The sequence below is a fragment of the Notamacropus eugenii genome, chromosome 5 (genome assembly GCF_028372415.1).
Source record: "Notamacropus eugenii isolate mMacEug1 chromosome 5, mMacEug1.pri_v2, whole genome shotgun sequence".
Taxonomy (NCBI): Eukaryota; Metazoa; Chordata; class Mammalia; order Diprotodontia; family Macropodidae; genus Notamacropus; species Notamacropus eugenii.
Window position 1 is genome coordinate 242,020,951 of NC_092876.1, and position 27,914 is coordinate 242,048,864.

General features: G+C 37.1%; 1 protein-coding gene across 50 annotated transcripts in view; it reads right to left on the reverse strand.

Moving 5' to 3' along the window:
- Nucleotides 1–27,914, reverse strand: part of TTN (titin) — a 325,993-nt gene that overhangs the window by 294,258 nt on the left and 3,821 nt on the right. For 47 of the 50 annotated variants that reach the window (XM_072612505.1, XM_072612506.1, XM_072612473.1 and 44 more), the window contains exons 2-16: nt 27,606–27,709; nt 18,939–19,142; nt 16,219–16,506; nt 15,430–15,515; nt 15,078–15,322; nt 10,493–10,829; nt 9,943–10,095; nt 7,625–7,759; nt 6,698–6,823; nt 5,720–5,857; nt 4,931–5,068; nt 4,308–4,445; nt 3,649–3,783; nt 3,093–3,230; nt 46–339 (exon numbers count right to left, since the gene is read on the reverse strand). In XM_072612505.1, the coding sequence (XP_072468606.1) occupies nt 46–339; nt 3,093–3,230; nt 3,649–3,783; nt 4,308–4,445; nt 4,931–5,068; nt 5,720–5,857; nt 6,698–6,823; nt 7,625–7,759; nt 9,943–10,095; nt 10,493–10,829; nt 15,078–15,322; nt 15,430–15,515; nt 16,219–16,506; nt 18,939–19,142; nt 27,606–27,696 (2,646 nt within the window). In that variant the 5' untranslated portion in view covers nt 27,697–27,709. The remainder of the gene's footprint in view (nt 1–45; nt 340–3,092; nt 3,231–3,648; nt 3,784–4,307; nt 4,446–4,930; nt 5,069–5,719; nt 5,858–6,697; nt 6,824–7,624; nt 7,760–9,942; nt 10,096–10,492; nt 10,830–15,077; nt 15,323–15,429; nt 15,516–16,218; nt 16,507–18,938; nt 19,143–27,605; nt 27,710–27,914) is intronic. The other 3 variants (XM_072612462.1, XM_072612461.1, XM_072612482.1) reach the window with 3 other exon arrangements.

Sequence of the window (27,914 nt, forward strand, 5' to 3'; positions counted from 1 at the left end):
TTTGCAGAGAAAGACAGAAAAATAGAGGGTGCTCAGGAATCTAACCTGTGATGATATGTGCATTCCCATTTGATCTGTTGTTGAGATGTGTGTTTCAGAAGGCATTGGTACCACTGCGGGTTTGACTGCTTTAGGGACAACACGAGGTTCTGAAGCCGGACGCTGGGGATGCTCAGTTACTCTGGTTGCGGAGATCTGCTCTTTATAGCCATACTCCAAAGTTGTCTGTTGCCCGTAGGACTCTTGGAAATGCCCTGGCTCTCGGGGCTCTCTCACACGGGCTTGATCGACTGCAGCGACAACGGTGGCCACAGCTTCGGCCTTTTTCCCAGTTCCCACCTAGAGAGGATACATCCAAAGTTTAGGTTTGGTAATGATCAAGTCAAGCAAGGGGTAAACATTTTCCTTCTGGTATATTGGCCAAAAGAAATACAAACATGTACACATACACATCTTCTTGTTTGACAGATGACATTAAGAGGCAGACAATTCACTTACATTACATAAAATGTACACACTTAGCAATGTATTTTTCTCATTTACTATTTCCTTAATTATTCATATATATTTATATACATTCAACATGCAAATGCTTTAATCATGTGGAACAATGAAATACATAAAATTGGAAGCACAAGCATGGGACAAAAGAGGATGTATTCAGACAATTTTGAGAAGATTAAAGATTACTGTGTAAACTGGACAGCATAGACATATAACATTTCCCTTCCTACCTCCCAGCCCCTACATAATACAAATTCTGAGTCCCAGGCTTTTCGTGGTACTTGTTTGCATTGATGTTGTGATTATTATCCTACATTGATTATTTGGTTTGTGTGAATAGTCACCATATTCATAAAAACACACTCTCACAGTGATATCTTCATGTTCAGAGAAGCAGAGTCAACACAGAGATGTGTGCTTTGCATGCAAATATTAGATAACATGATGGCTCATGAATGCTCACTGAATGCATGAATACATTGAGATTCCCCATGAGAAAAAATTCTTCAGATGTTAGATAGAATATCTCCATTAAAGAATACCAATGAAAATTGGTATTCTTCACCAATGAAAGTACGACAATGAAAAGGGAAATGTTTTCATGTGGAGAGGAAAAACTGTTTCCTTTCTCACTAATGGCTACTTTCTTTTTACCATCATCAGGATTCAGAGATCTGGGTTAAGTCAATAGCATAGGTGGAAATGGTATATGTGGTTATTTTCTCATTTCTGAAGAGGGCTATGGATGAAGAAATAGCTTGTGGAGAAGATTCGCTTTTTTAAAAAAATCTTGTAAACTAAGAGATTTTAAAGCTGTGGTCCTTGAATTTATTTTTATAAATATTTTGATATCTGCATTTTTAAAAGAATCAGTTTCCTTGGCAATCCTATTTATTTCCTTTTATGCATTTAAAAGCCATTCTGAGAGATGGTCCTTTGGTTTCACCAGACTTCCAAAAGGGTTCAAAAAGATAAGAGGATTTGATAAAAAAAAATGGTCCATGTATTACATTCTGATTTTTTAAAAAACATTTAGTGTTTGACAATGCCAGACATTGATATTTGACAATGCTCAATGCAAGTGTGTATTGGATGCAGGGATACAATGATGTTTCTTCAGTGCAATGTAATAGGTACTTCAGAGTGGTCCAACAAGATAATTTTGTTTCACTCTAATATAGATGATGTGGATTACTGTTTTCAAGTGGGCTATCTTTATTTATTTAAAAATAACACTCTCAGCAATTTAAAATGTAAATGAATGTGAGGACTTTAATTTTCTCTCCTGAAACTACATATGTAACCTGCCTCAGAGAATTGCAAATAGTTCCCTCAATTCAAATTTCCATCTTAAAAGAAAAATATCTATGACTTGTTTCTATTATTGATTGCTTTTTAGGCTGCAGACTTGATTAACACCTGAAACTTTAAAAAAAAAACCTCAATGATTACTCATATCTTATATTTGCACAGCATTTTACAGTATTCAAACCATTTTGTTTTCTTTTTCATTTAATTCTAACAGCAACCTGGTGAGGCAGGTAGAGTAGGCACTATTAAACAATATGAGGAAATTCCAGTATGAAAATTCCTGGACCAATTGATGAATCAATCATTTAATAATAATAAAGTATTTATTAAGTATCTACTGTGCACCTGGCACTGTGCCAGGCATTGGGTATAGAAGTGCAAAGGGTGAAACTATTTTTTACAAAGAGCTTAGATCAGCAGGCTTTCTATAATATAGCATTTTTATAAATTTACCTGGGGCACTGAAAGGCTAACTAATTAGTTCATGGACATGGCTATTATTTGTCAGAAGAAGGACTTGAACACATGTTTTCCTGATTTCAGGGTTGGCCCTCTCTCTCCTCCTCCTCCATTCTACCTCTCTTATCTGCCACTTTATAGATTAGATTATAGGATTTCTAGATTATAGGCTCTAAGAGGTGAAGAAGTAACTGTTAGTCTCAATTTAAAAACAGGCTATAAAAAGGAAAAAAATATTGATCTTGGAAGAATCTTATTTATCAACCAAGACCCTCATAGATTCTTAACCTTATTCACACTGGCAAAAAAAAATCTAATTTTTTTTAGTATATAAATGTGCCTATCAAATGACAATTAACCTGAGACTATCTTCTGGTGGTAGATGTTTACATTTTTTCTGGTAGGTTTTTAAAAAAATTTAACATAAAATATTTCAACCCCCCAAGTGGTAAAACCATGTTTATGACCACCAAGCCAGTTTTTAAAACTCAGACAAGCAGAAGAAAATTTTGAAATTAAAAGATGGTTTTGAAGTGAGACAACCATTCAAAGCAGACTGCAATTTGGACATAGGAAATGCTGTGAATTCATTTAGTGGATACAAAGAAAAAGCGACACAAACTGACTTTTCACCATGAAAAAGGCCAAGTGTCTGCCAGTTGGAGACTTCACTGGGTTTAATCATGTCTAGAATTTGTATTGGACAACTACGCAGTCAGATGGATCAACCAGACGCAGACAAGACTGAATGGATTGTTTTGATGGCTGATGAAATACGATGAAACAATGTTTTGCACCACCATAGCATCAGTTTTCACCTCATCATGAGAAAGATGAATTTGTTCCTGAGTGGCAAATCCTCCTCTAGTCCTTGGTATTATATCTGACCCTGTGTCTTTGATGGTAGTGACTACTACTTTTGGTAAAGAAGAAGTCCTCTCAGCATCCATTGTTAGCTAATTTTATGACAAAAATAAAAGAGTTATTTTTATGTGGGTCATTTAAAGGTTTCATGGAAATTAATTTTACAAATAGTTTGCCCATGTGATATGTCCCATCAGAATGACTGTCATGCATAAGATATGTGGTTTAGCACAGAATATTATATCCATAAAATGATAACCTTTTAAAACAAATTTCTCTTAGAAATATAATATTAGAAAAAGTCACTAAGACAGAGAGTAAGGTGCATGTTAATGAAAGAAAATGAAGAAGTTAATTTCAAACTTCACTGCTAAGTTTTAAAAGAATAGATTATTATGAAGGAAGAAATGGAAGATTAAGAGAAAATTATTGTGCTTTAGAGTGAAGGATGGTTCTAAAAGGAAGAGATTAAGGGAGGAAGGTCTCACGTGTGCAAACAGCTATAGTCACCTTTTCATGGGTTATGTGCACTTGCTCTTGGTGGGTAGAAACTCCTTCTCTAGTTCTTGATATTGCATCCTGTTGGGATTTAGCAGTTGCAACTACTACAGTAGGTACTGTGGTTTTCTCAGCTTCTTTTCTCATCTGATTTTTACAGTAAAGATAAAGATGAATGGTTCACAGAAGTAGAAGGAAAAATATTTGTAACTGAATTAAACACAAATGTAAAAATGTGGAGAGAGAAAATTAAAACAACTTATTGTTCTTGGTTTGAGGCAATATCTGGGATTCATGGTGCGCACACACACACACACACACACACATATACAAAACAAACCTATTTTACAAAAAGTGGATGTGCCCACTAATTCATCACCAATTTATATCAGCATGTTTTATTTGGAAAGATTCTCTTGAAATCAATCTGCATGCAAAGAGATAATTTCTATCTCTGGAGGATGTGTTAATCATGGAAAGTGGAAATGAATGATAAATTAGGAGGGAAGAGTAACGTGTGATAATATTAACAACAGACAAATATCTTGGTCCAGTAGTTGCTGAAATATTAAATGTGTCAAAAGGAGAGGGTGTTAATAGTTCTTTTTCATAATGACTGGCAGTGAAGTGTTAAGAAGAGGAGATTTCACACCTATGGCAGTTATCATCACCTTTTCATGAGTAACATGAAATTGTTCATGTCTGACGGCCATTTCTTCTCTACTTCTCAGTGTAGTTTCTTGAACTTTGGCTTTAGCAGCTGCAATTGCTATTGTAGAATGAGCAAGTTTCTCAGCTTCCTTCCTCATCTGATTATTATAGTAAAATAAAGATTTGAGCTCCATATGCTCCCAAAGAAGCATGGCATAATTTCAGAAGTAATAATGCAAAATGCAGGGATGTAGGGTTACTAAGGAAGGAGTGATTAACTTCCACTTATAAAGGTAGAAAATTATCATAGTTATTGAGAATCATAATACTTAACATATTAACTGTAAGTAAATAAGACCTTCTCACTGTGATGTATAAAAACAGATTTTAAATTGTATTAAAAAATCTTAGCCTTCATGCAAATGGCTAAAGATATTGATGAAAGAAAGAAGGGTAAGCAGGTTAATGAATGAAAATCAAATATGCAGGGAAAGTAATGGTAGCTATTCAAATTTTTAAACCATTTTAGTTTTGGTTTCAAAAAGGAAATACAGATTAATTCTTAGATTTTTGAGGAAAGAATAGGTTTGCTAGAAGAGTAAGTTGTAGGAGTTAATTTCACATTCAGAATGTCTGTATTCACCTTTTCTTGAGTTTTACGTAATTGTTCCTGCTTAGTAGCAATTTCTTCTCTAGTTCTTGATATTGTTTCTTGTTCTTTGACTTTAGGAGTGGCAACTATGACTTTAGGTACCACTGTTTTCCTAGTTTCTTTTCTCATCTAAACATTAAAGTAAAAAAGAGGGGGAATAGGGAAAGAGTTAAATTCCACATGGCCTATGATAAAAGCATTATAAGAAGAAAGAGTGAAAGATTAAGGAAAAGATGATGAAATTTCTTCCTATTCAAGGACATCTCTGTGGGAGCATTTCAATAGGACCTCACTGCAGCAAAATTGCTTGAATCATCCACAATACATGCAGTGGCATATCTATTGAAAGCTTATGGATCCAATGAAATCTACAATGTCTCAGGTAAGACTCAGAATTTTTTACAAGATTTTAAAATGCAACTCCATAAATTTTATAAAGACTGGTTTTTATTCTATGGAATTATTCCAACAGAATGACAATAAGAAATATCTTTGACCTTTTATTTCTTACAGTCTTGGATGTCATCTACTTCAATAGGAAGATTTTAAAAATTCAACTTGTGATAAAGTGTTAGTAATCACTCAAAATGAAATCTTGGTGATGTTTAGAAATGGAAAATGGCCATGAAGATGAGCAGAGAGAAAAATGTGACTTAGAAAGTTTCTGATTGGGGGGGTGGGGAGGAAGTAATGATGAAGACAGGTGATGAACATGTAAAAAGTTTGTATATAGAATCATGCCACCATGAATTTCACATCTGTGGATGTAGTAGTATTCACCTCTCCATGAGATATGTGCATTTGTTCTTGTATTGTGACAAGCTCTTCTCTAGCACTCAGCACTGTTTCTTGTTCTTCGAGTGTGTCAGAGGCAGCTACCACCATAGCTATTGCAGTGCTCTCGGCCTCCTTCCTCATCTGATTATTTGAGTGAAATCAAAAGTTGAAGTTCATGTGTCCCAGATAAAATGGCATGATGCCAGTACAGAATAAGAAAAAAAAAGTGAACAAGTAGAGGACAGAGGGAACAAAACTCAACAGTCCCTTCTCTTTTCCCTTCCCAAAGCCTGAGCTAGGTTGGATCAGATTGTAATTTCTAGTGAGAAAGCTTCAGCTTAATAGGAATGCCCTGGGTTTTTAGGACTCTTTTAAAACCACGTTTATGTAGCACTTTTAACTAACAACAGCCCTATGGGGTAGGTTGTGCTAGTGTTATCAACTCCTAGCTCTCTGGATGCCATGCAGATTTGGGCTCCTGAGTAGTGGTTACAGCCATAATAGAAACTTCAAATTACTTGTCCATCAGTAGGAAAATGACAGCCACAGTTTCTTTTGGTGGGTGGACTTTTGCTGAAAACAAAGTCTTCCATTGACTTAGACAAGAAGGAAACAGCAGAATTTAGTTAGGTGTCCATAACTCTTGGAACCTATTTAAAATCAATCTGAGGTCTGGTATTAAGAAGAGAAACACAGAACCAATGCTGAGAACAGATAATAACATAGGTGACAAGGGACACAGTCAGGAAATAGAGGATAAAATACCCATACTATTGTCACTTTAGTACTTATAAAGCGCTTTACATAGATTGACTCATTTGACCGTTCCAACAGCCTTGGGAGGCTGTAGCAAGAGGACAAGTGTAGTAACTATAGTGAGGATGGTGACACCAGCATTGACGTTGTGCTTGACACTATTCTATTTGTTGGAAGGATGTGGTGTTTGCTCACGAACTAGAATTTTTGGAGAACCAGACTTACCATTTCTTGAGTTACTTGTACTTGTTGCTGTCTTACTCCTTCAGCAGTTTTAGTTTCTTGTTCTTTAGCTTTAGCAGCAGTAATCACTACCTTCGGTACAAAGGCTTTTTCTGTTTCTTTTCTCATCTGTTTTTAATGATAAAAAAGATCTTATTTTCTCTTTTTCTTAAATAAAAATAACGTGATTTTTATTAAACAGCAATATGGGAAAGGAGGCCAGATGCAGAAAGGCCTGTACATTGAATTAAAGTAACATGTAATACGGGTTAATATACTTCTGGCATTTCTATTCTTAATGTCCTAAGACAGCTATGCTTGGATAAAGAAAGTAGTATCCAGTACTGAGTCAGTGCTTTGGAAAAATAAAAATACTTAATTTTTTGAAGGTTTTGTATTTTCCATACCAGTTATCATTATATAACAGAACATGGTATTCATATAAGTCCTGATTAGTACAAATAATGAATCCTCCAAAGTAGTTGCATTATTTAAATTCACACAGAATTTTTCCAGTGAGTTGGACCCAGTTACCATACTCCAGGCCTGGAGTCAGGAAGACTCATCCTTGTGAGTCCAAATCTAGTCTCAGACACTTCCTAGCTGTGTGAGTAATTTAAGTAATTTTGGGCAAGTAATTTAACCCTGTTTTCCTCAGTTTTCTTATCTGTAAAATGAGCTGGAGAAGGAAATGGCAAATCACTCCATTATCTTTGCCAAAAAAAATGGGATCACGGAGAGTCAGACACAACTGAAAAACAACCACTGTGTGCCAAGTAACAAGGCTAAATACTGGGAATACAAAAAGAAATGAAAGATAGTCTTTGCCCTCAGTCTAATTAGAATTTTTTTTTCAATTTGGCAACAAAATATGACACCGATAAACATGCATTAGCAATGTAATTCTCATATAAAAATCATGATATTCACCTTTTCTTGAGTTATCTGTATTTGTTCTTTCTTGGTAGTAATTTCTTCTCTGGTTTTCAATTTTAATTCCTGTTCCTTGGCTTTATCAGTAGCAACTACTACCTTGGTTGTAGCAGTCTTTGCTTCTTTTCTTGTCTGATTTTCATAGAGAACAAAGGAAAGTAATTCTTTAATTTATCTTTCATCTAAAAATTCTCTATCATATATCATACTAAAAATCAGAATTATTACAAGATGCAAGAAACAGCTGAGAGATAAGGGAGGGAGGAAGAAAACTTAGAGAGGTTTTTAAGTCTAATAGCAACCAAATGATAAGACGAATGATTCTGAACTTGTAGGATTAATGTTGGCCTACTAAGCAAGTTTCAGTTAATATCTACTAGGAAGCTAGGGTAATTTCAAGACAAAGTGCTCAGATTCCTGATCTAGTTCTTCTGTTAACTTGGAGTAGAAAACTGCCCAAGGCAGTAGGTCTCCTGCCTAAATTTTAGCTTCCTACTCTGTCAAATAAATGAAGAGCTGGGATTAGATTATTCCTGATGGCTTCAAGTTTTTAAATTCCATGATGGTGACTGTCTTCAAGACTTCATTTATTGCAAAAGAATGAATTAGACGACTTTCTAGAGACTTACAAACAATGGGAAGATGCAGACAGGCTAATTTAGCCTTGAGGTCAAAAAAATCTTCCTAACAATTAGATCTATCTAAAACTGGATGAGCTGACTGGTTCTCCTGTATTAGAAGTCCTCAAGCAATGGTAGGAAAATCACTCAGGGAAATTCTTGTTTAGGTATAGTTGGACTACATGGCCTCCAATGCCTCAGTTTTTGAGATATAGTTCATTTAGTAAGAATCTGGAATAATTCCAGATTTGGGGCCAAGGTTCAAGTGTTCGGTGGGCCAGAGCAAGTTAGCATGTATGACATGTGGTTTGTGGCCTCAGACTACATAGTTCAACAACAACCTTGCAAACGCAATTAGAGAATATAAAAAAGGGCAGAGAATGAGAACTGTTGTGAGAACTATGCAAAACTTATTCTGTACTGATAGAAAGAAATCTACCTTCAAATAACAATACAAAGTAAGTCAGGAAAATTCTCATGATGCCAGGCCACTAAGGTTGAGTCTCCTAGACTAGCTAATGCCCATGATCTCATGGCTACTGTGTCCTCCTACTTGGATTAATCCAAAACACATAGAGTCCCCACATCAGCATATGCTTTGAGAGATAATCCCATGGAGGAACGCTATCCTACCTGTTCCTACCTCAGTTAGAGGTCCTGTTCTGTCTCAGTTAGAGGCAAGATTCAACTGTAGGCTTGCTGAAAGCAAGACTTCCTTCAGACTATTATCAGCATCTATGTACCTCCACACATCAGTAGTATAAACAGATTGCATGAAAATAGCTTTTGTCTGAGAATAATGGTTTTGGCAATCAAAAGACTTTAGACTTGTACTGTTCTGGCTAGTTCTCTAACTTCCCCACGGCTCTGAACCATATCTGCTTAGAACTATGCTGCCTACTGGCCCTTTTTTTCTTGGTGGGCATCTTGGATTTGACTCACAGGATCTGCCTATCCCTTCTTTCTTGCCTTAGTTAACTTCCATGAACTCCTTCCCATTTTGAAATACATTCACTAAATCTCCCCAAATCTCTTTTCTCTTCTTGTCGACCTTTTACTTTCCTGACCCTGGTACCTGCCAGGACCTTTCTTTTTAGCGGGATTTCTGGTCGGCACCTTTTCTAGATGCCTGTATCTCATTATCACCCAAACTTCCATGTGGGGGCCCTGCTTGGATCTTTCAAACAGTTGTTTAAGAATTATTTAAAGGGGAATAAGGAATTCTCTTAGAATGGATCTGCATTAAATATAGTGACCAAGCTTGGTTCCTAAGGAGAAACATGGAAATGTACCAGCCTCCCTTCTTTTCAGAGGGAAGGGCTATGCATGAGAAACAATGAATATAATGTTGGAATTGGATGATGTACTGGTTAATGTACTGGTTAGCATCATTGAATTTTTTTCTCTTTTTTTTTTGTACTTTTTGTTATAAAGGATGGCTCTTTGGTGGGAAAAGAAGGGAGAGATAGATTAGAAAATGAAGATGATATACAAACAAAAGAGATAATTTTTTAACAAAATTAGTCTATATTCATTCATCAATCCAATAAAGATTTATTGAAGGGGTCTCCTGCTGAAATAGTATAGTTCTAGTATAACCTTGGAAGGGCCAAATCATCATGTTTTGTCTAATGTAAGGCAAAGGACTTGGTGATATTCAAAGAAAAGGCAGCCAACAAGTCTCATCTCATGTACCTGCTCTTGAACAGGTTGTACTTGCACTGCAGTCTTGGTTGTCCTCATTGCAGTCTGTTCTACAGCACTTGTTACTGGTTCTCTCACTCTTGCCATATCAACTGCGGCAACAACGGTTGCAACAGCTGCACTTTTGTCAGTTTCTTGTCTCACCTAAGGGAGGGACACCAGAAGATATTATTTTCTTAGGTGGCAAAGACCAAGACACAACAAACAGAAATGGACAAGAGAAAGATGCATGTAAGAGAGCATCCAAGTACTCCGATGCTACTTGTTGACTCAAGAAATCAAAACATTCCACTTTAACAGTGACCACTTTCAAGAATTTATGCTCACAATTAATTAATGCTCCTATCAAGGTTGAGCCACATTAAGTCTTTCATTATTCGCATCCATTTTAAAAGACAAATGCATCTTTATATGACTGATGACCTCTAACCCCCAACTTCTTCAGCCTAAATAACAGATTCTAGTACTAACGTTCAGAGTGATCCAAGATCAATGACTAACCCGCAAAAGAAACTTGTTCTACCTTAAACTCTTTCCTTACCTCTTTAGCACCAGTGGCTACAACTCCAGCAGCAAAAGCTGCACTTGTAGAAGTGGTGGACGCAGCACTGACTTCAGCCCCAGCAGCTCCACTGATGGTCACTTGCTCTTGGATGCCATATTTTCCTTCCCATCTTTCTTCAGTTCTAATCTGTGTTGAACTTGTTACTGTGGTTTCTCTCATTTGTGATTCGGAGGTAGCTACATAGCCCTCTTGTTTCCAAGGGGGTGGTACCTCAGGACCAGTAGCCACTGTGGTCTGTGCCTTCCGCATCAGTAAGGGGGACTTCACAGGTCTGATGGGTGATGTGGAAATCCTTCCAGCTGGAGACACAGATCTGGTGAACAAAAAGGTAGACGGCATCACTATATGCCAACTCATAAAATCTTCCCATACAGATCATAGGGTTTGATTTCTGGGAGGAAGATCTGCAGCTGCTTTGATCTGTATCTTTTAAAATGTCTCATTAACTCATTTCAATTATCCTATAGACCAAAAATAATGATTCAAAATAATGTTTCATATCTTAGTAAATCTTTTTTATCTGTGATGTAGCGTCACAAGAGAAATATATCAAGCCCCATGGAAGAATTTGTCCCATATTTTAGAACATTTGAGCATCTTTCCTCTTCCCTCACCTTCCCTCATGACAGGCAAATAAAGATGGTTGAGGATGCTTCCCTCAAAATCCTGTCAAATGACAGTGCACATGTAAATCAAATGTCAAAAAATTAAATATGTGTGCAAATATATGTATATATTATATTATGTTATTAAGGGGCTGAATCTATGATTGATTGATTTAGGGAACTCCCAGATGAGGAGATCCCTTTGGTCAACACAGGTGGACACCTTTGTTGTAATTTATAATCTCAAAGAGTTACCTATAGCATTGTCAGTTTACTTGTCCAGGGGCAAATAGAAGTAGGTCTGGAACCTACTTCTACTCTGTGTGTGTGTGTGTGTATGTGTGTGTGTGTGTGTGTGTGTGTGTGTGTGTGTGTCTGTCTTTCTCTCTCTTCCTCTGTCTTTCTTCCCCCCCCCCTTTCTTTCTCTCCCCCTTTTCCCCCTTGGTCTCTTAATTCATTGATGGGATAACCATTGATGTACTATACAACTCTTACTGTTCATTTATTGTCCCTTATTGTCAGTCCTTCTTAGTTTTAGCTGAATTTACTTTACTGCCCTCTCTAACCTTACTGTATTCTAGCCTTTTTAAAAACAGTCTTCTAAATTACTATGAAAAAGGGTTAGTACAGAACCTAAGGCTTCCATATTTCTTGGTTACATCTTTAGTGTTGTCATAAACTATAGTTTTAATTAAGTTGTCGCCCTACATAATGAACTGGAATGTAAACCAGAGTTCCTGAGGGCCTAGGAGTCTAACTAAGAGGATGGATTGTGGGATTCATTGGCGATATATTTCTACAGCCATCGGTGTTTCTTACCAATTTGGAACTATAGTCTGGGGGTGATTCCCTAACCAGCTTCCAGATAGTAAATGATTTTTAATAATTTATTGAATTCTGATCTGATTGAGGCTTTACTGTAACTGACACTCCAGGTGGCAGTATTGTCTTGTTATCCTAGCCCATTGCAAAATCTAAGTAGAGAAAAATGTTTATAAATTTATGCTGGCCGCTACCAATCCCAGCATAGAGTATTTAACTTAAACTGCTCATAAATACAACAGCTATTTTATTCCAATTAGTGCTCAAGGTACAGTTGCTCTTTGGTACTAAATTAAAATGGAAATTAACAATAAGTTGCAGCATTTATTGCAGTTAAGTGGGGGAGATACTTAATTGCTTTGTCTTTAAAAGGGCTCTTCTGTGGAAAATCAATTTTTTTTTAATAAATGAAGTTGTAATCAAACTTAAGAGAAACTTAGAGGAAACAAATCTCTGCTTTACAAATGGTTGCATGTTAAAAAAAAAAAAAAGAAAAAAGAAAAGCCACCACCACAACAAAGGGCAGTGGTACAAGTGCTAGATTTAGAACCAAAGAATCTGGATTCAAATACAAACTCTCCTCTTATTCTCCATGTGACCTTGGGCAGTTATATTACTTTCTTGGGTCCCAATTTCCTTATCTGTAAAATGAAGGGGTTAAACTGGATGACCTATAAGGTCCCTACCAGCTCTAGAATGATCAAGGATGGGCATTTCAATGATGTGACCTTTGATTCAGTGCTCCTGGTGTATTGGGTCAAAGTAGACTGACTCAGAAAAAAATATTAAAAACCAGAACAACACAGCGAAAGTTCTCCAATCAAATTCCACCCCCACATCCCCATCCTCACACAAGTGATTAGGTACAGGCTTCAGGTGAGCCAATAACTGTGAAAATCAATGTAATTTAATTCGTTAGAGAGAAATGCTCATTTTTGTAGCTACAATAAAAAATCCCCAGTCACAGCTGGATACTGTGGGTCTTAGTCAATGCAATATGTTTGCCTTTCTCTGAAAACAAAAACATAATGAAACTAAACAGACCTTTCAATTCCTGGGTGACCACTTTTCTTCTTCTAAATTGGCACATTTTCTGACTCAAGTTTGAATAGAAAATTATTGGCAAATAATGTGAGTGTCCACTTAGGAACTCCAAGTCTTGGTCCAAATGATCGTGGGGATCAGTGTACCTCAATACTCATTGTGTTCTGACAGCCAGGAAATTGTGCGCTATTAGGACTATAATTTGATGATGGACAAACTTGGAGTCAGGATGAGATTCAACTAGAATTTCATGTGAAAATGAGAATGAATTTGAGTTTGAGTTTCCAAAGAAGCATCCCAATGACATCCTGCCTATTGTCTGGCAAACCAGACAGAACTTCCTCTGGGCTCTAAGATGGGACTAGGAGAGGGAGGACATCTCAGGGAAGGGTTTTACCAGTTTAGCTCCTGTTATAAGTTTTCAGCTTTGCTTTCCTTTCTGAATTTTCTATTTCATATGAAAGGTGGCATAGAAGATAATGTCAAAAAAAGAAAAGAAGAAACAGCCGCATTCATTTCCCACAAACCTCTATTGCCAGGTAAAATTTTTATCATTTTCCTCCTTTACAATTTAAAAACCTATCAAGAAATATTTAATCTTTTTATTCTACATTTTATAGTTTTACAGAATCTTTGAAAACTAGTCAAATTACCTAGACCCATTAGCTTCAATTCCATATTTACTATTTACAGAGATAAGGATGGGGACAAGACCTGAAATTTCATTTGATAGGGGAACTCCCTCATTAAAAAAAATATTTACAGTTTTGAAGAGCTGCCTGAGGCTTTAATTTAAGGTTTAAATCTCTTCCTCAGGGTTACTTACTGGAAAGGTTAAAGGAGGATTTGAACCTAAGCCTTCTTGATTTTGTGTTCAGATCTCCATCCTCTACTCCATGACTCCTCACATAGAGTTTATGTCTATGGTCATGCTGTTCAGTTGTTTTCACTTGTGTCAGATTCTTCATGACCCCATTTGGGATTTTCTTGGAAAGGATAATGGAGAAGTTTGCTATTTGTACCAGCTTCCATAACAAATTTCTGAAGGTAAGGAATTTCCACCCTTTAAAAAAGTTCCACCAAATGAACCAATGGAATATTTGGAAGAAATGTAGGACATTAGAACTGTTAAGAACCTTAAAGATCATCTAAGCTAAATCTGTCACTTTTCATATGAGAAAATGGAGGAGCTGAGTGATTGACCACATGATTTGCAGGTTACACACTGAGGGGCTAGTGTTATTTCCAAATGCAAACAACAGAGACAGCACAGTTTAGAGGAGAGAAGGCTGGCATTTGAAGGCAAGACAACCTAGCTCTAGGGATATTTCTGTCACACATTGGCAGTGCTAACCGAGCAAGTCACACAGTGTCGTTGTTCACAGGCAACTTTCTAAGGTTATAAGTTGCAAGAGAGTTGACTATCTGAATTGGTAGATACAGTGATGAAATCACAGGTCTAGATAAAAACAAACATTGAGTAATTTAAACTAGAGAAAAGTTGGCCAATAACTCTTTGGTTCACCCAATATATAGTTTCTCCAGAGCTGTAACTAGGACACAACCTGGGTTTTTTCCTACAGCACCAAAATTTAGAGTACAAGTAACACATTCCTTCAAAAAAAGTTAATGAGTTTAACTCCTGCTTAGCAAGAATAATTGATTTATATAGGAAGCCAATAGATTGTGTGTGTGTGTGTGTGTGTGTGTGTGTTTTGTCTTCCCTGCTAGAATATCCCACATGGACTGCTTTCCTTCCCCCCTACTAGCCAGAAATGCTCTATCTCCATATGTTCTGAGGTGTCACCCACGTGGATCAGTTTCCATGAGTCTCTCTCCTTCTGAACTGGATTTTTCTTAAAAAGTTCACTTGAGAAGGCTTTTCCTGCTACTTGCCCTGGGGAATTTTGTGAAACTTGCCTCGTGTACATTTTGTGAAGAATGTTCCAAGTGTGAAAAATGTTAGTTATGTCATTATTTTTCCCCACCATGTACTACATTTTCAGTTGTTTTTGCCATCATTTCTTTGATAATTTATCAGGAATAGCCTCATCCAGCAGAACCAGTGCAGTTAACAAGGCTTCCTTTACCTGACAGGAGATGGGGTTGGTGCCCGCACATGTCTAACGGGAGATGGTGACTGTCTAATCGGGGATGGAGACTGCTGGCGGCTCAGTTGAGCTTTTGCAGCAATGGACGGTGGAGTTGGCGATCTTGACTTAGGCTTAGGAGGTATCCTTGGAGGTGTTTTGTGGGGCAGCTGTTGTCCGGTGGCACCATCTATGACCATTTCAACAGACGCAATTGATCTGGCATCAAAGTGGGCTTCAATTTTCTATAAAAGATAACAGTGATAATAATGAGGAGGAGGAGGAAGAAGACCACAGATTAGACCAGCAAACTGAATTACTGAAGAATGGACAAGAGGATGGGGAACAATACCTTTTCAATTCGAGTTTGTCTTGTTTGGGAAATCTGAGCAGTCGAAACAATTGTTTTTGTCTTTTTAGCGGGTATCACATCTTCACCTATAGGAAGAAGAAGGCAAACATTTAGAAGGATGAACAACAGCGCAGCCTATTTTAGGAAGTGCATAAATCCTGGCTACAAGCAAAATCAATCCAAATCTATGTTTAAATAGATGAAAAATGTGGAAAGGCTTGTATTTCACATAAATATTAATTAGGTCGGTAAACTGAAAACATATTTGTTATACAAGACTGCACAAAGAACTATTAAAAACAACTCAGTCTCTAAAATAAGTCCATCAGTTGTCTAAACAAGATGAGACTGACTTAAGAATTCAAATGGCTGCCTCTGAATTTCCTTTTCACTTGTACTGGTGCCCAGTCCTCCCACTCCCAAATTACTTCCACAGCTGCCAATTCTGGCACACCTATATCCCAGGGACTTTTCTTTGGAGGTTAGAATTTCTACCTAGTGATGATTTCATAGATCTCCTCTGAGCCATGGACCTCCTCTATCTTTTATTTTATTAGTCTGCACTAGTACAATTTGTAGTATTGTCTTATCCAATAGCATCTCTAAATTGTCCTCCACAAACCACTGTCATTGGTTTTGAACCTTCTTAAGCAACTGAATCTTATTCTTTGCTCCTCTTCCTTTCTGTTCTTATTGCCAGTCATGATCAGCAACATGGAGAACACATGAACATGGAGACATAAAGAGGAAATCACAGAGGGTTCAGGTATGGGACCTCAAATTTGTTACCTTGAACCAGTAATTCTGCAGTTGAAGTAGCTCTTCCAACACTATTCGTAGCATTTACTGAATAGGTTCCAGAGTCTTCAGGATAAGCTTCTGCAATTAATAAGCTGTAGAGGTTGCCTTCTTGTGAAATCTGAAAATCAAAGGAGCTTTGGATTTCTGCTCCGTCCCGATAGAACTTCACCACAGGTGTAGGGATTCCAGTCACTCTAACATCCAGGCGGACTTGGCTTCCTTGTCTCACGGTCATGCTCTGTAGTCTTTGTATGAAGTTGGGGGGCGCTGTTTCTGCTACAATTTGGACAAGAAAGGGAAACTGAAATCAGCCCTACCAATTCCCAACAGCCATGTCTCAAGACACTAACTGCAGAAGCAGCCATCGAGAGGCAGCCAGGTGGGGAAATGGATAAAGCAACAGGAAGGCTTAACTTCAAATCTCAGATGCTTACTAGCAAGTCACATGATCTCTGTTTGCCCCAGTTTCCTCACCTGCAAAATGGGGATCAAAATAGTACCTACCTCCCAGGGTTTTTATGAGGATCAAATGAGAAAATATCTGTAAAACACTTAGCACAGTGCCTAGAACATAGTAAAGGCTTAATAAACCTAGCTGTTATTTTTGTTAACTATTATTTAAGAATGTGCTCTCTCCAAACTTGTACATGAATTGCTGATTTAATCATTCTTTACACTGTACTTGAATCCAATGTAGATGGCACATGACAGCAAAGATTGTTCTAGGAAGCACAGAAATCTCACTCTGGGGCTTCTTGGTCTGGATCGTTCAATACTGCCATATTGATTTTATAAGATTTCTTCGAATGGAGTTTTCTGGAGCCTACTTTTCTACACTCACTTCTAGCACTAGTATGAACATTTGAATGCAACTTGATATGTTTTGGTTTAAGTTACTTTAAAAGGTGTTTTCCAGAAGATATCTTTGGGAAAAAAAATATCACTTTGATGTTGCTGTTTTAGATATGCTTGTGTTTTACTTAAATAGAGACTGGAACTCAATCTGCAACTTCATTGGTATTGGTAACTCCCAGGTAAGGAATCTCCCTTTACCAATGCAGTTTCAGTACCATCTCTTCAATTTATAGTCTTAAAGCCGAGGGAGAGCCGGGAGAGAATAAGTGACTTGACCAGAGCCATCCAGCCAAGCAGAGTCAGAGGCATATGAATCCAAGTCTTGACTTTGAGGCCAGCCTTCTATCACATTGCTTCTCTTTACTTTTGTTTGATTAAATATTTAAATATTACTTTTAAATTAGGTTCAGTGTAAAAATATATCTATTTGTGGCATCTTCCATTTGATTATTCTATATCTCTTCAAGTAATGCAAATGTTTACTGCTTTTAAATTCTCAGTCTAAATTGTAATATTTTTCTTTTTTATTAATAGTGTGCTGCTGCAGTTATTCAATCATTTTCAGTTATGTTCCACTCTTCATGACCCTGCTTGGGCTTTTCTTGGCAAAGATACTGGAGTGGTTTGCCATTTCTTTCTCCTGCTCATTTTACAGATCAGGAAACTGAGGCAAACAGGGTTAAGTGACTTGCCCAGGATCACAGAGTTAGTAAGTGTCTGAGGACAGATTTGAACTCACAAAGATGTCTTCCTCACTCCAGGGCCAGCACTCTATCCACTATGCCAACTAGCTACCCTGAAGGCATACTAGGAAAGGGAATATTTTTCAGCTAGTCAGATTAGATGAAGTTAAAATATTGTGATTTATTCTGAGCACAGATGAGAAAAATTTTGAAATGACTTGAAAGAAAAAACAGGAGTTAACAACTTTAATAAACCTTAATAGCTTAAAACTACATGGAGACTTTTGGGAAATCCTGCATATATGTGTGTATACAAATGTGGATACACATACATTAAAAACTTAATGTAGCTTTAATAGCTTGGAGTTGCACTGAGACTTTTGGGACACCCTGCCTGAATAGCATGATAGCTCACATCTGTATGGTGCATTTTAACTTTTCCAAAGTCTTTTATACTATATTCTTTTAAGCTAATACATACAAAAAAATGTGTAAAATGTGTGAATGCTTTATAGAAGTCTTATTCCTATGACTGATAAAAAATAAATTAAATCAATTTTTTTTTTCTGCTTACACTGTGGCATAAGTATTTAATAATTTAGGTCCAAGAGTCAAGATGCATTTATATTATTCACAAATACGTATGGGGCAGCCACAATATAATGTGTCTGTTTCCAAGGCCAGGAGCTTTTGTGTTAATGGGGATCTGGATAGCACTTGTGATTTCATTGGTAGAGGGACTTGCCAGGTAAGGAAAGCTCCCTCAGGAACTGTGGAGAGCACTGAGGGCTTTCCAGGGTCACCAAGACAGCATACATTCCTACATTTCTTTAAATGCAGATTCTTCAAGGGCTGGGTCTTTGTATTTATACCCTTAGAGCCTAGCACATAGTAGGCTCTTAATAAATACTTGATGTGTCACAGGTGGGACTTCAGCCTAGGTCTTCTTGTCTGGAAGACTAATTATGCCATGTCTATGCATTATAATTTACCAAAAACAAACTATTTTTAACCTATCCAAATTGATTATTGTATCACTTTTTGAATTGATGCATTTCCCCTACACTGTATAATGCATTCCATCTGGCTCAAGTCCTTGCCCTTGCAGCACTCTGATGAGAAGGGATGGCAATGCTGTTGTGAAGGCTGGGGTCTGGGATCTCTCCCTACCTGTAACAAGGAGTTCAGCAGTACTAGTCGCTTGTCCAGATCCATTGGTGGCTCGCAGGGAATATCTTCCACTGTTGCCTTTTGTCACAGCGGGGATCGTCAATTTAGCGCGGCCATCGCTAAAAGAGATCTGCACGCCGGGCAGTGACGCAGCGGAAAGAACCTGGCCATCCCTAAACCAGCTCACCTCAGGAACTGGAAAACCTGGAGAGGAGAGAAGACGCAGAAGGACAGTTCAGCATCACTCTTTGGGGAAAACACAGAAAGAATTTTTGTCATTCTCTGTCCTACGCAGTGGTTTCCAATGATTTTGAAGTCTTGTCTAAAAACACAAAGTTTCTGCTCCTTGTTAGCCATAAGAGGCTCACAATATGTAAGGCAATTCATGGAGCTGAAGATACACTGACAGCAGGATAAACCATAAAAAAACCATTCTAAACAACAACCTATGGTTTCCAGTCCATTAAGAGAAATGAACTATTTTTTCTGGGAAGAGGAAAAGGTAAATATTAGTAGCATATAATTTGAAAGCTTATCTAATACAACATCTCTCCTCTCTCAATTTTCATAAATGAGAATCCTGAGGTCCTGGGGTTAAGTGACTTGCTCCAAGGTCTTATAAGAAGTTAATGGCAGCCTAGAAACAGAATCCACATTTCCTGACCCCCAGGCCAGTGCAGTGCATTTTCTCCTACAGATTCATAGAAATGCTTAAAATCAGGCCAGGAATTCATAATGCGAAGAACCAGTGAATTTGTCAGTGAATTGATGAAGTGAGGAGAAACCTCTATTTTTCTTTAACATACAAATGAAAAGCATGGGCAATAATTGTTTAAATTCAAGGAGAATTTGAATTTTAATAACAAACATGGACCACAATAACAACTACAAGGTGGCCACAAGTACCTAATCTACCCACCTGTAGAAACAGCTCTAATTTTTGGTCAAGTACTTTGGTCTTTGCCCCTGAACTCCACTGGGCATCCTGGACATCTCCAGTCTGCATCTGCACTCAACTCCACTGAGACTATTATCTCCACTCTCTTTCCACCAGAGAATGGGCTTTGTCTTGGACTTTGAGAGGCCATCTTTGGCCTTACCTTTCTGGGTTCCATCTCTCTTGCCATGGCACCACAGGGGATTTCCTTCTCCCATTTTTAGCTCCCTGACTCCCTTTTGTTCTTTATTTCCCCCTACTTAAATGCAAATTCGTTGAAGGGAGGGGCTATATTGCTTTCTCCTATTAGTATCTTCATCACACAATGCCAAGAAGATAACAGATGCTTAATAAATGCTTTATCTACCTGAACAGCCTGGGGAGAGATGCCAATAGAGAGATGTAAGGGGACCTGGTCTAATTTGTTCTCCATTTACTAGATCAACACCATGACTTATTTGTAGGGATGCTTTTAAGTAAACTATTCCTTTCTTTCTTGGAAATTGGAACACCTATTCCTAGAAGGTGCTTTTCTTCCCCCTCCATTCTGATTTTCTACACTGGCACCTGAAGTGATTACATTAAGAATGCTAATGGGCTTTTCCCAAACCTCACTGAGCATGGAATAAAGGGGAGAGACATCAGTACAAGAAGATGTTGTATTAATAATGCATTTTTGCTTACTGGTAATATAATTTTGCTTCTTAAAGGGAAGATCTTTCCCATCCTTAATAGGCCCATGTGACCTGCTTAAGTCACATGGAAGCCTGAGTCACATGAGTCAAGTCACATGGAACAGGAAGGGATGGAGCAGGAAGTGTGGAACAGGAAGAGGTGGAGCTAGAGCTGAGTTGAGAGGAAGTTAGCAGTCAGAGCTGGGATAAGGGAGCCTTTTGTGATTTGTTTAAGGGAGTTGGTTTGTAGAAGCCTAAGAGAGAGAAGGTTTGGGGCTGGTGGTGCACCCTGCATTGTTATTATGCATGGATCTCTTTGTTACTATTGTGGGGGGTCTTTGTTGCTATGATGAATTTGGCTTTCTGGTGTCTGGATCCATGTTTTGGTTCTGTCTTCCATGTGGAGAGTCATTGTATTTCACGATTCAGAATTGTGCCGGGATATTCATGGCTGCTGTGTGAACATCTTGCTTGTGCTACAGATGTAGATGGGGAAAAATACATATATATGCTCCAAGAGAGCAAATGATATCCAATAATTTAAAAGAAATTATGATAATCAAAGAAATCTTCTCTGGAAATCTCCAAGAACAAGAACTCTTAATCATTTTTTTTTTTAATCTACCTGGCCTCCAAACCTGCCTATTTCTGTGGAAAGTATTACCTAGGTCCATAATCTTAGAGTCACCTTGCCCTCTTTCCTCAAATATTGCCCCCATCCAATCAGTTATTAAGTCTTATAAGTGCTGTGTCTAAAACATCTCTAACATCTCACTTATTCTTCCCACTTATCCAGTCACCAACTTCTTCAAGCCTTTGTTGTCTCTGACCTAGATTCCTATGAGTCTTCTTTTAAAAACTTTTATTGTCAGTTCCAACATCTCTCTGTCTCTCTACCTCTCCCCCACCCATTGAGAAGGCAAGAAATATAATACCTATTATATACATGAAGTTGTGTAAAATATATTTCCACATATAATAGTCTTTTAGCTAATCTGTCTACTTCCATTATCTCCTATCCCAAGTCCATCCATCATGTAACTGTCAAAATTATCTTCCTAAGGTATAAGTCTGACCATGCCACTCTCCTGCTCAAAATACAAATTTCCTTAGCCTAATGCATAAGGACCTCCATAATCTGGTGCCCACCTACCCTTCTAGCTGTTTTTCCTTCTACTCCTCTTTATGAACTGCCCCTCTCATCCTGACCTGTTCATATCTACACATTTGGTATTTCATCTCCTAACTCCATATATTTTTACATGCCTCACTCAGGTTTCATTTTTAAATAAGACAGGAAGTATATAGTGGTATATATTTCTTTAAAGCTGTGTCCACAAGAAGAACCATAGACTCATAGAATTTTAGGGCTAAAAAGAATTTTTATTCTACAGATGAGAAAACTGAGGCCTAGAAGTTAAAGTGATTTATCCAAGGCCACAGAATTACTAGAAAACTTGCATTAGCATCCACTACTCCTTAGTTTCTCTTTCTACTACACTTCAAAATAAGTAAAGAAATAAAATAAAGAACTCACACTCTGCATTTTCAAGACTCACAAAAATTAAACACAAAGATTGTGGAAGGAAGCATTTAAAATCCTCCAGTACATCACAATATTAGATGTCTATAGTTTTTACAAATGCTATTTATGGTGATATGATTTTTTTGTATATTGATAGGGCTGATAATTGTCTGAATACTTAAATTAAACTGTACTATTTCAATATTCTTTACTGGAATATTCTGCAGAATATCATTCAAGTTTAACTTAACTCAGTTCAACAAATATTTAATGAGTTCTTTCTATGTGCAGAGTTGTGATATCCTAAAAGTCATGTCCTTGCTCTCTCAGAATATGTACTCCAGTTGATAAGGTGGAAAGCATGGCAGATGGGAAGAGCAACTAGCCTTCTTGCTGTTCCTCATGCGTGACATGGGACATGGAGACCTCCCATCTCCAAATCTTTGCCCTCCATGTCTAGTACCATCTCCTCACCTCTTCCTCTTAGAATCCTCTCTTTTCTTCAGAGCTCTGCTCAAGCCAGATCTTCTACCTAAAGCCTTTCTTGATTTATCCCAACTGCTAATGCCTCTCCCCTAAAAACATTGTATTTTTCTCTTCCCCCCTCATGCTCCTTGAGGGCAGGAACAATTTCATTTATGTTTCTGTATTTCTAACAGCTAGCACAGTGCCTGACTCATGATGACATGTAATAAATGCTTGTTGATTAATGGGCCGTGACAATTCTACATCTATCCTTCATAGTTCCTTTGATGATTTAACAACCTTATGAGGACAAATGCTCATACAGCTAAACTAATCCTCCTTCCCATATTTCACCTGGAGGTCATTTTCTCTTGCTTATCCCTCAGTGGAGGGGAAAAACACTCTCTCACCATAGTGTCTATGACACTAGAACAGCTAGGTGGTATAGTGGATAGAGTACTGGACCTGGGGACCACAAGACCTGAGGTCAAAATTGACCTCAGATACTTTCTAGTTGTATGACTGTCTGCCTACCTCTATTTCCTCATCTGTAAAATGGGGACAATAACAGCCGCTACCTTTTGGGGTTGTTAAGATCAAATGACTATATTGGCAAAACTAAACTTTAAAGGCTTGTGTAAATGCTAGCTACTATTATGTGGTGCCTTATAGTCAACAAAGTACTTGACATATATTATTGATACTTGATCTCTTTGTGGGTGAGGCAGTTATTAGAGTCATTACAACTCCATTTTACAGATGAGGAAGGTAAAGTTCAGAGAATATTTGAGAGTAGTTGGAAGTTGGGAAAGGAAGAGACTTTAACCATAATCTATCCCAGCCTTCTTATTTTACATATGAGGAAACTGAGGCCTAGAAATATGAAATGCCTTGCCCAAGTTCAAATGACTAATTAGTGATGACTCAGGCCTTGAACTGAAATCTCCAAAACATTTGTCCAGGATCATTCATACTAATGAAGAAAGGAGAACAAATGGCAACATAAGCAAGCCTAAAGAGGAGACTCATCTCCAAACAAATATTTGACTTCTGAATGTAATCTTTGGCAGATATTTGAATGGATAATGATGAGTAAGGCATTGTGGGAAGTCCTTTCAAGTCAACTATTTGAATCCTCCCCATGAAAACCTGACTCAAGAGCAGCTGAGAAGATAATTACTTCATCCTGACTCTTATTCCACCCTCCCCTACAATTCGTCAATGGTGGATCTATCTGGAGGGGAGGCATTTGAGAAGGCATGTGTGTCCTAAATAAGAGGTTCTTTACATTTTTAGTTTCATAATCATCTTTATATCCTGTAGAGAGTTTCTAAAATCCTGAATAAATTGTGGAACTAAGAACAAGACATGATAGCATATGATAGCAATTACATGTAAGATTCAAGCTCACTACAGCCTTTAGCTTACATGTATTCAAAATTGGAACTGTATATGAGTTTTGGATCTCAGAAGTTTCAGAGTTGGCAGACTCATTTGTAAAATGAGGAAAAAGAGTCCCTTAGAGGGGAAATGACTTGTGCAAGGTCACAGGGGTAGAAGCATATGAACCCATATTCTCTGACTCCAACTATAGCACTCTTTCCACCATATCACGGTGGAGAAATACTGTCATCCATTTGACATGCAACAGATTATTCACCTGCAATTTGGGAGGCAAAGGTACCAAATAAAATTTTATTTTGTTGTCTTTACATAAGCAAGCCTTCCATTGTTGACAACTAAATGGTTTCTTTTTTCCCTATTCATGGGTAATGAATGTCTTTCATGATGTTTTTCTAAGAACCTCTTGGCATATACTGTGAGAGAACAAAAGGCTACCTAAAAACCAGATTCCATCACTCCACAGGCAAGTAAAATTCCCAATGAAGCCATATGTGTTCTGCTCAATTCAGAAGTTATAGAGCTTTGAAAGACAAATAAATGCATTATTTGGAAGTCAGCAGGAGTTTATCATGCATGAGGAGAATGAGATTGGTCCCTAAGTAGAGATACAAAAGAAAATGAAGAATAATTACGTGGCATTTGTGTACTGTGGAATAACGTATTAGGCAATTATGTTTAAGGTTGGTACAAAAAACTGGTAGAGAACAAAAAAAATAAATCTTACTTCTTGTCTTTATCATAAATGATAAAAATGAAAAAGGAAGAAAGAGATAAACTATAGATACATTGAATTAAGAATAAGGCATGCTTCCCAGTGAATCCATAACAGCTTATCAGAGCATTCATGATGGTCTGGTAATATGTAGAATGGATTAAATGATTTTGAAATATTGGAAAAGCATGCATCATTCAGAGAAGTACTGCCACATTTTTATAAGACTGTATAATACAGTAAGTAAGAGTTTCCTGGAACTTTTACTAAGTAGAAAATGAAGTATCCTGTAAGGAAGAAATGCTTCCCACCAGTATTTCTATATTATCTCCATTTGAACTTGAAGAAAGGTTTTCTCATGTGTATTATAAATATGTAAAAGTACTAGCCTTGAAGCAAAAATAGAACTTATACTCTGAAATGAGATATTTATTTTCTGAGAACTTCCAAACACTTCACACATGTGCTTTCTTTTATTTTACAGATAGATATATGTGTATAGAAATGCACATATATTAATAGTTACATATATATATAATTATATATAACATAATAGATATATATGTATATTTGGATTATGTGAATTTATAGATGAGAATACTGAAACTCAGCTGAAGTATCTTGTCCAAGGTCCCAATTTAATTCATGAGAAAGGCAGGATTAGAAGCCAACTCTCCTGATTTCGATCTAGTAGTCCACCACTCTATCCTGAAAATAATTCATTGAAAGACTTTTCCATTTAGACTCCTTATCCAGTCATCTGCTTTAATCATCCTGATCCTCTATGATAGACACTAAGTATGTTCACAAAGGCAGGGAAAAAAAGAGAGAATCAAACCACAATTCTGTGTCTCAACCAATGGATCTTTATCAACATTACCATCTTGAAGTTACCAGTTCCTTTCTCCAAATGTCTGCCAATCATTTCTTCATAGTAGAAAATTAAAGGTTGTCATGACAACCTATCACTCTAGTCAACAGAATTGACTATCTCAGATTTTAAAGTTTTCTTATGCGATCTGGAAAAATAACTCTTAATTTTGGACCCTACAACTCTATTGTTTAGATTAAGTATATTGCTAAAACACCCAATTGTTGGATGTTAGAGATATAATTTTATTATATGAAAATTGATAAATTTGATAATATAAGAATCAGCATTATTTGTGCAATATACATTTGTTTGGGATAAGAATACCATTTATTACCAAAGATGGCTGTACATGTAGATAGAAGCAAATATTTTTTCAGAGATATGTAAAACACCTTGCTACTTATTTCACTAGCTTATTGAATAGCTAGCTTAGATCAGAGAATGATCATGTGGAATAAATTTCTATGAGAGAGAGAGAGAGAAGGGATGAGGTAAAGTGTACAGAGGTGTTTCATTGGGAGAAGTTTCAGACAGGGAAGGGGCAGAATAATGAATGACACTTGGCATTTGGAACATCAAGAGAGAGTTAAAGTGACAAGTTTGAAGACCACTCTAACTAAAGAGTTTGGCCTGTGGGCAGTTAGGTGGCACAACAGATAGAGTGCTAGGCCTGGAGATAGGAAGACCTGAGTTCACATCCAGTCTCAAGACCCTTACTAGCTGTGTGACCCTAGGCAAGTCCTTTAGCCTTGTTTGCCTCAGTTCCTGATCTGTAAAATGAGCCAGAGAAGGAAATGGCCAACCACTCCAATATATTTGCCAAGAAAACCCCAAATAGGGTCATAAAGAGTTGGACATGGCTGAACAACAACAAATTAGTTTGGCCTAATTGCAACCTTGTTTATTAAACTAATGAATTCTCTTGGAATTTTGACAATATTTTTCCAAGGTCCCTTCCATCTCCAAAGATTATAATTCTATGATTCTTTTATCTGTATTTTTTTGAAACTCAAAAATAGCCAGGCACATGGGAAATATAACAACAGCAAATCTATACTAATCAGATCAGACAGGAAGGAAGAGAGCTGTGCAGTCTTCATTTGACACGAAGAGGTAAAAGTAAATCCATGGCTGAAGATCACAATAACAGCATTTCAGTTTGGGGTTAAGAGAAACTGCATTTTTACATTAATAGTTAATGTCTGCATACCTATAGCTTCATTATGCAAAAAAATTGCTTCAATAAATGATTTCTCTCCTTCAGTAAATGATTAACATATTTTTTGATCAAATTCAAAACAGATGTGTGCACTTTTGTATTTCAGATTTTCCCCATATTTTATCATTAAAACCACTGCAATGATGTCGCTTATTTTTCAATGAAGTTGTCATACATACCCAAACAACAACACAAATTATTGGATCTCATCCTTCCCAACCTCTTTCCTCTTAAGAAAATTAATGAGACCTTTTTGGTATAAGACAAAGTAGTAGCTGAGCCATATGAAAATGGATATAATATTTCCTGACATACTTTTAAACACTTTCTATGCCTTTATTTCAATAAGGTAATTTGACTTAATTAAAAATTGAATCAATAAAATAATGTTTAAGTTGATCTTTGATACATCTTCTGAAGGAAGTCCAGGGATACATCCATTTTCTAACTGAGTAAAATGAGGCACAGAGATGTTAAGTGGTCACACAGCAAGTCAGTAGTTAAACTAGGCTAAGGGCTTAGGACCTTCTAGTCTGTCTAGGCTGCTGAATAAAATACAGAAGGAACAGATTTAGCCCTGTTCATCTGCTGAATTCTGACATTGTCTTAAGTCTATGCTAATTGTTATGCTTAATAGAGTTCCAAATATGAATAAAACATTTTAATGACATTAGAGTGTCATATTTTGTCAGTACGGTATGATTGGTTATACCCTCAAAATGACCCCTCCACAAAGTTGGATGAACGAGAAAAATCAAAGGAACATTTGAACTTGACTCTCCATCTAACAGCAAGGATAACTCATCACAGATTCTAAAAAGAGAAAAGAAGTGAATAAAAAATGATTGTTTTCTTACCACTAATATGAGCCTCAAAGGTTGCGGCACTACCCTCCAGTGCCACAACACTTTGTAATGGCTGTGTGAACGTAGGGGCTTGAGTCGCCATCTTTTTAGGCACTCTGCAAGAGAGAAGAAAAAGAATTAGAATTCCTATCTCAGGAGGGAAGATACCTACTTCTCTAAGTCAAAATCAGTCACTTGAGTCAGTGACCTGGTCTTTATTTTTTAAAATATATTTTGATAGCTTAATTCCAACAGGATTGGTTTTTTTCTGTAATCCTATGTGTTTTATTTTATGTAGCTGTTCTGAGAAGGGCTCTATAC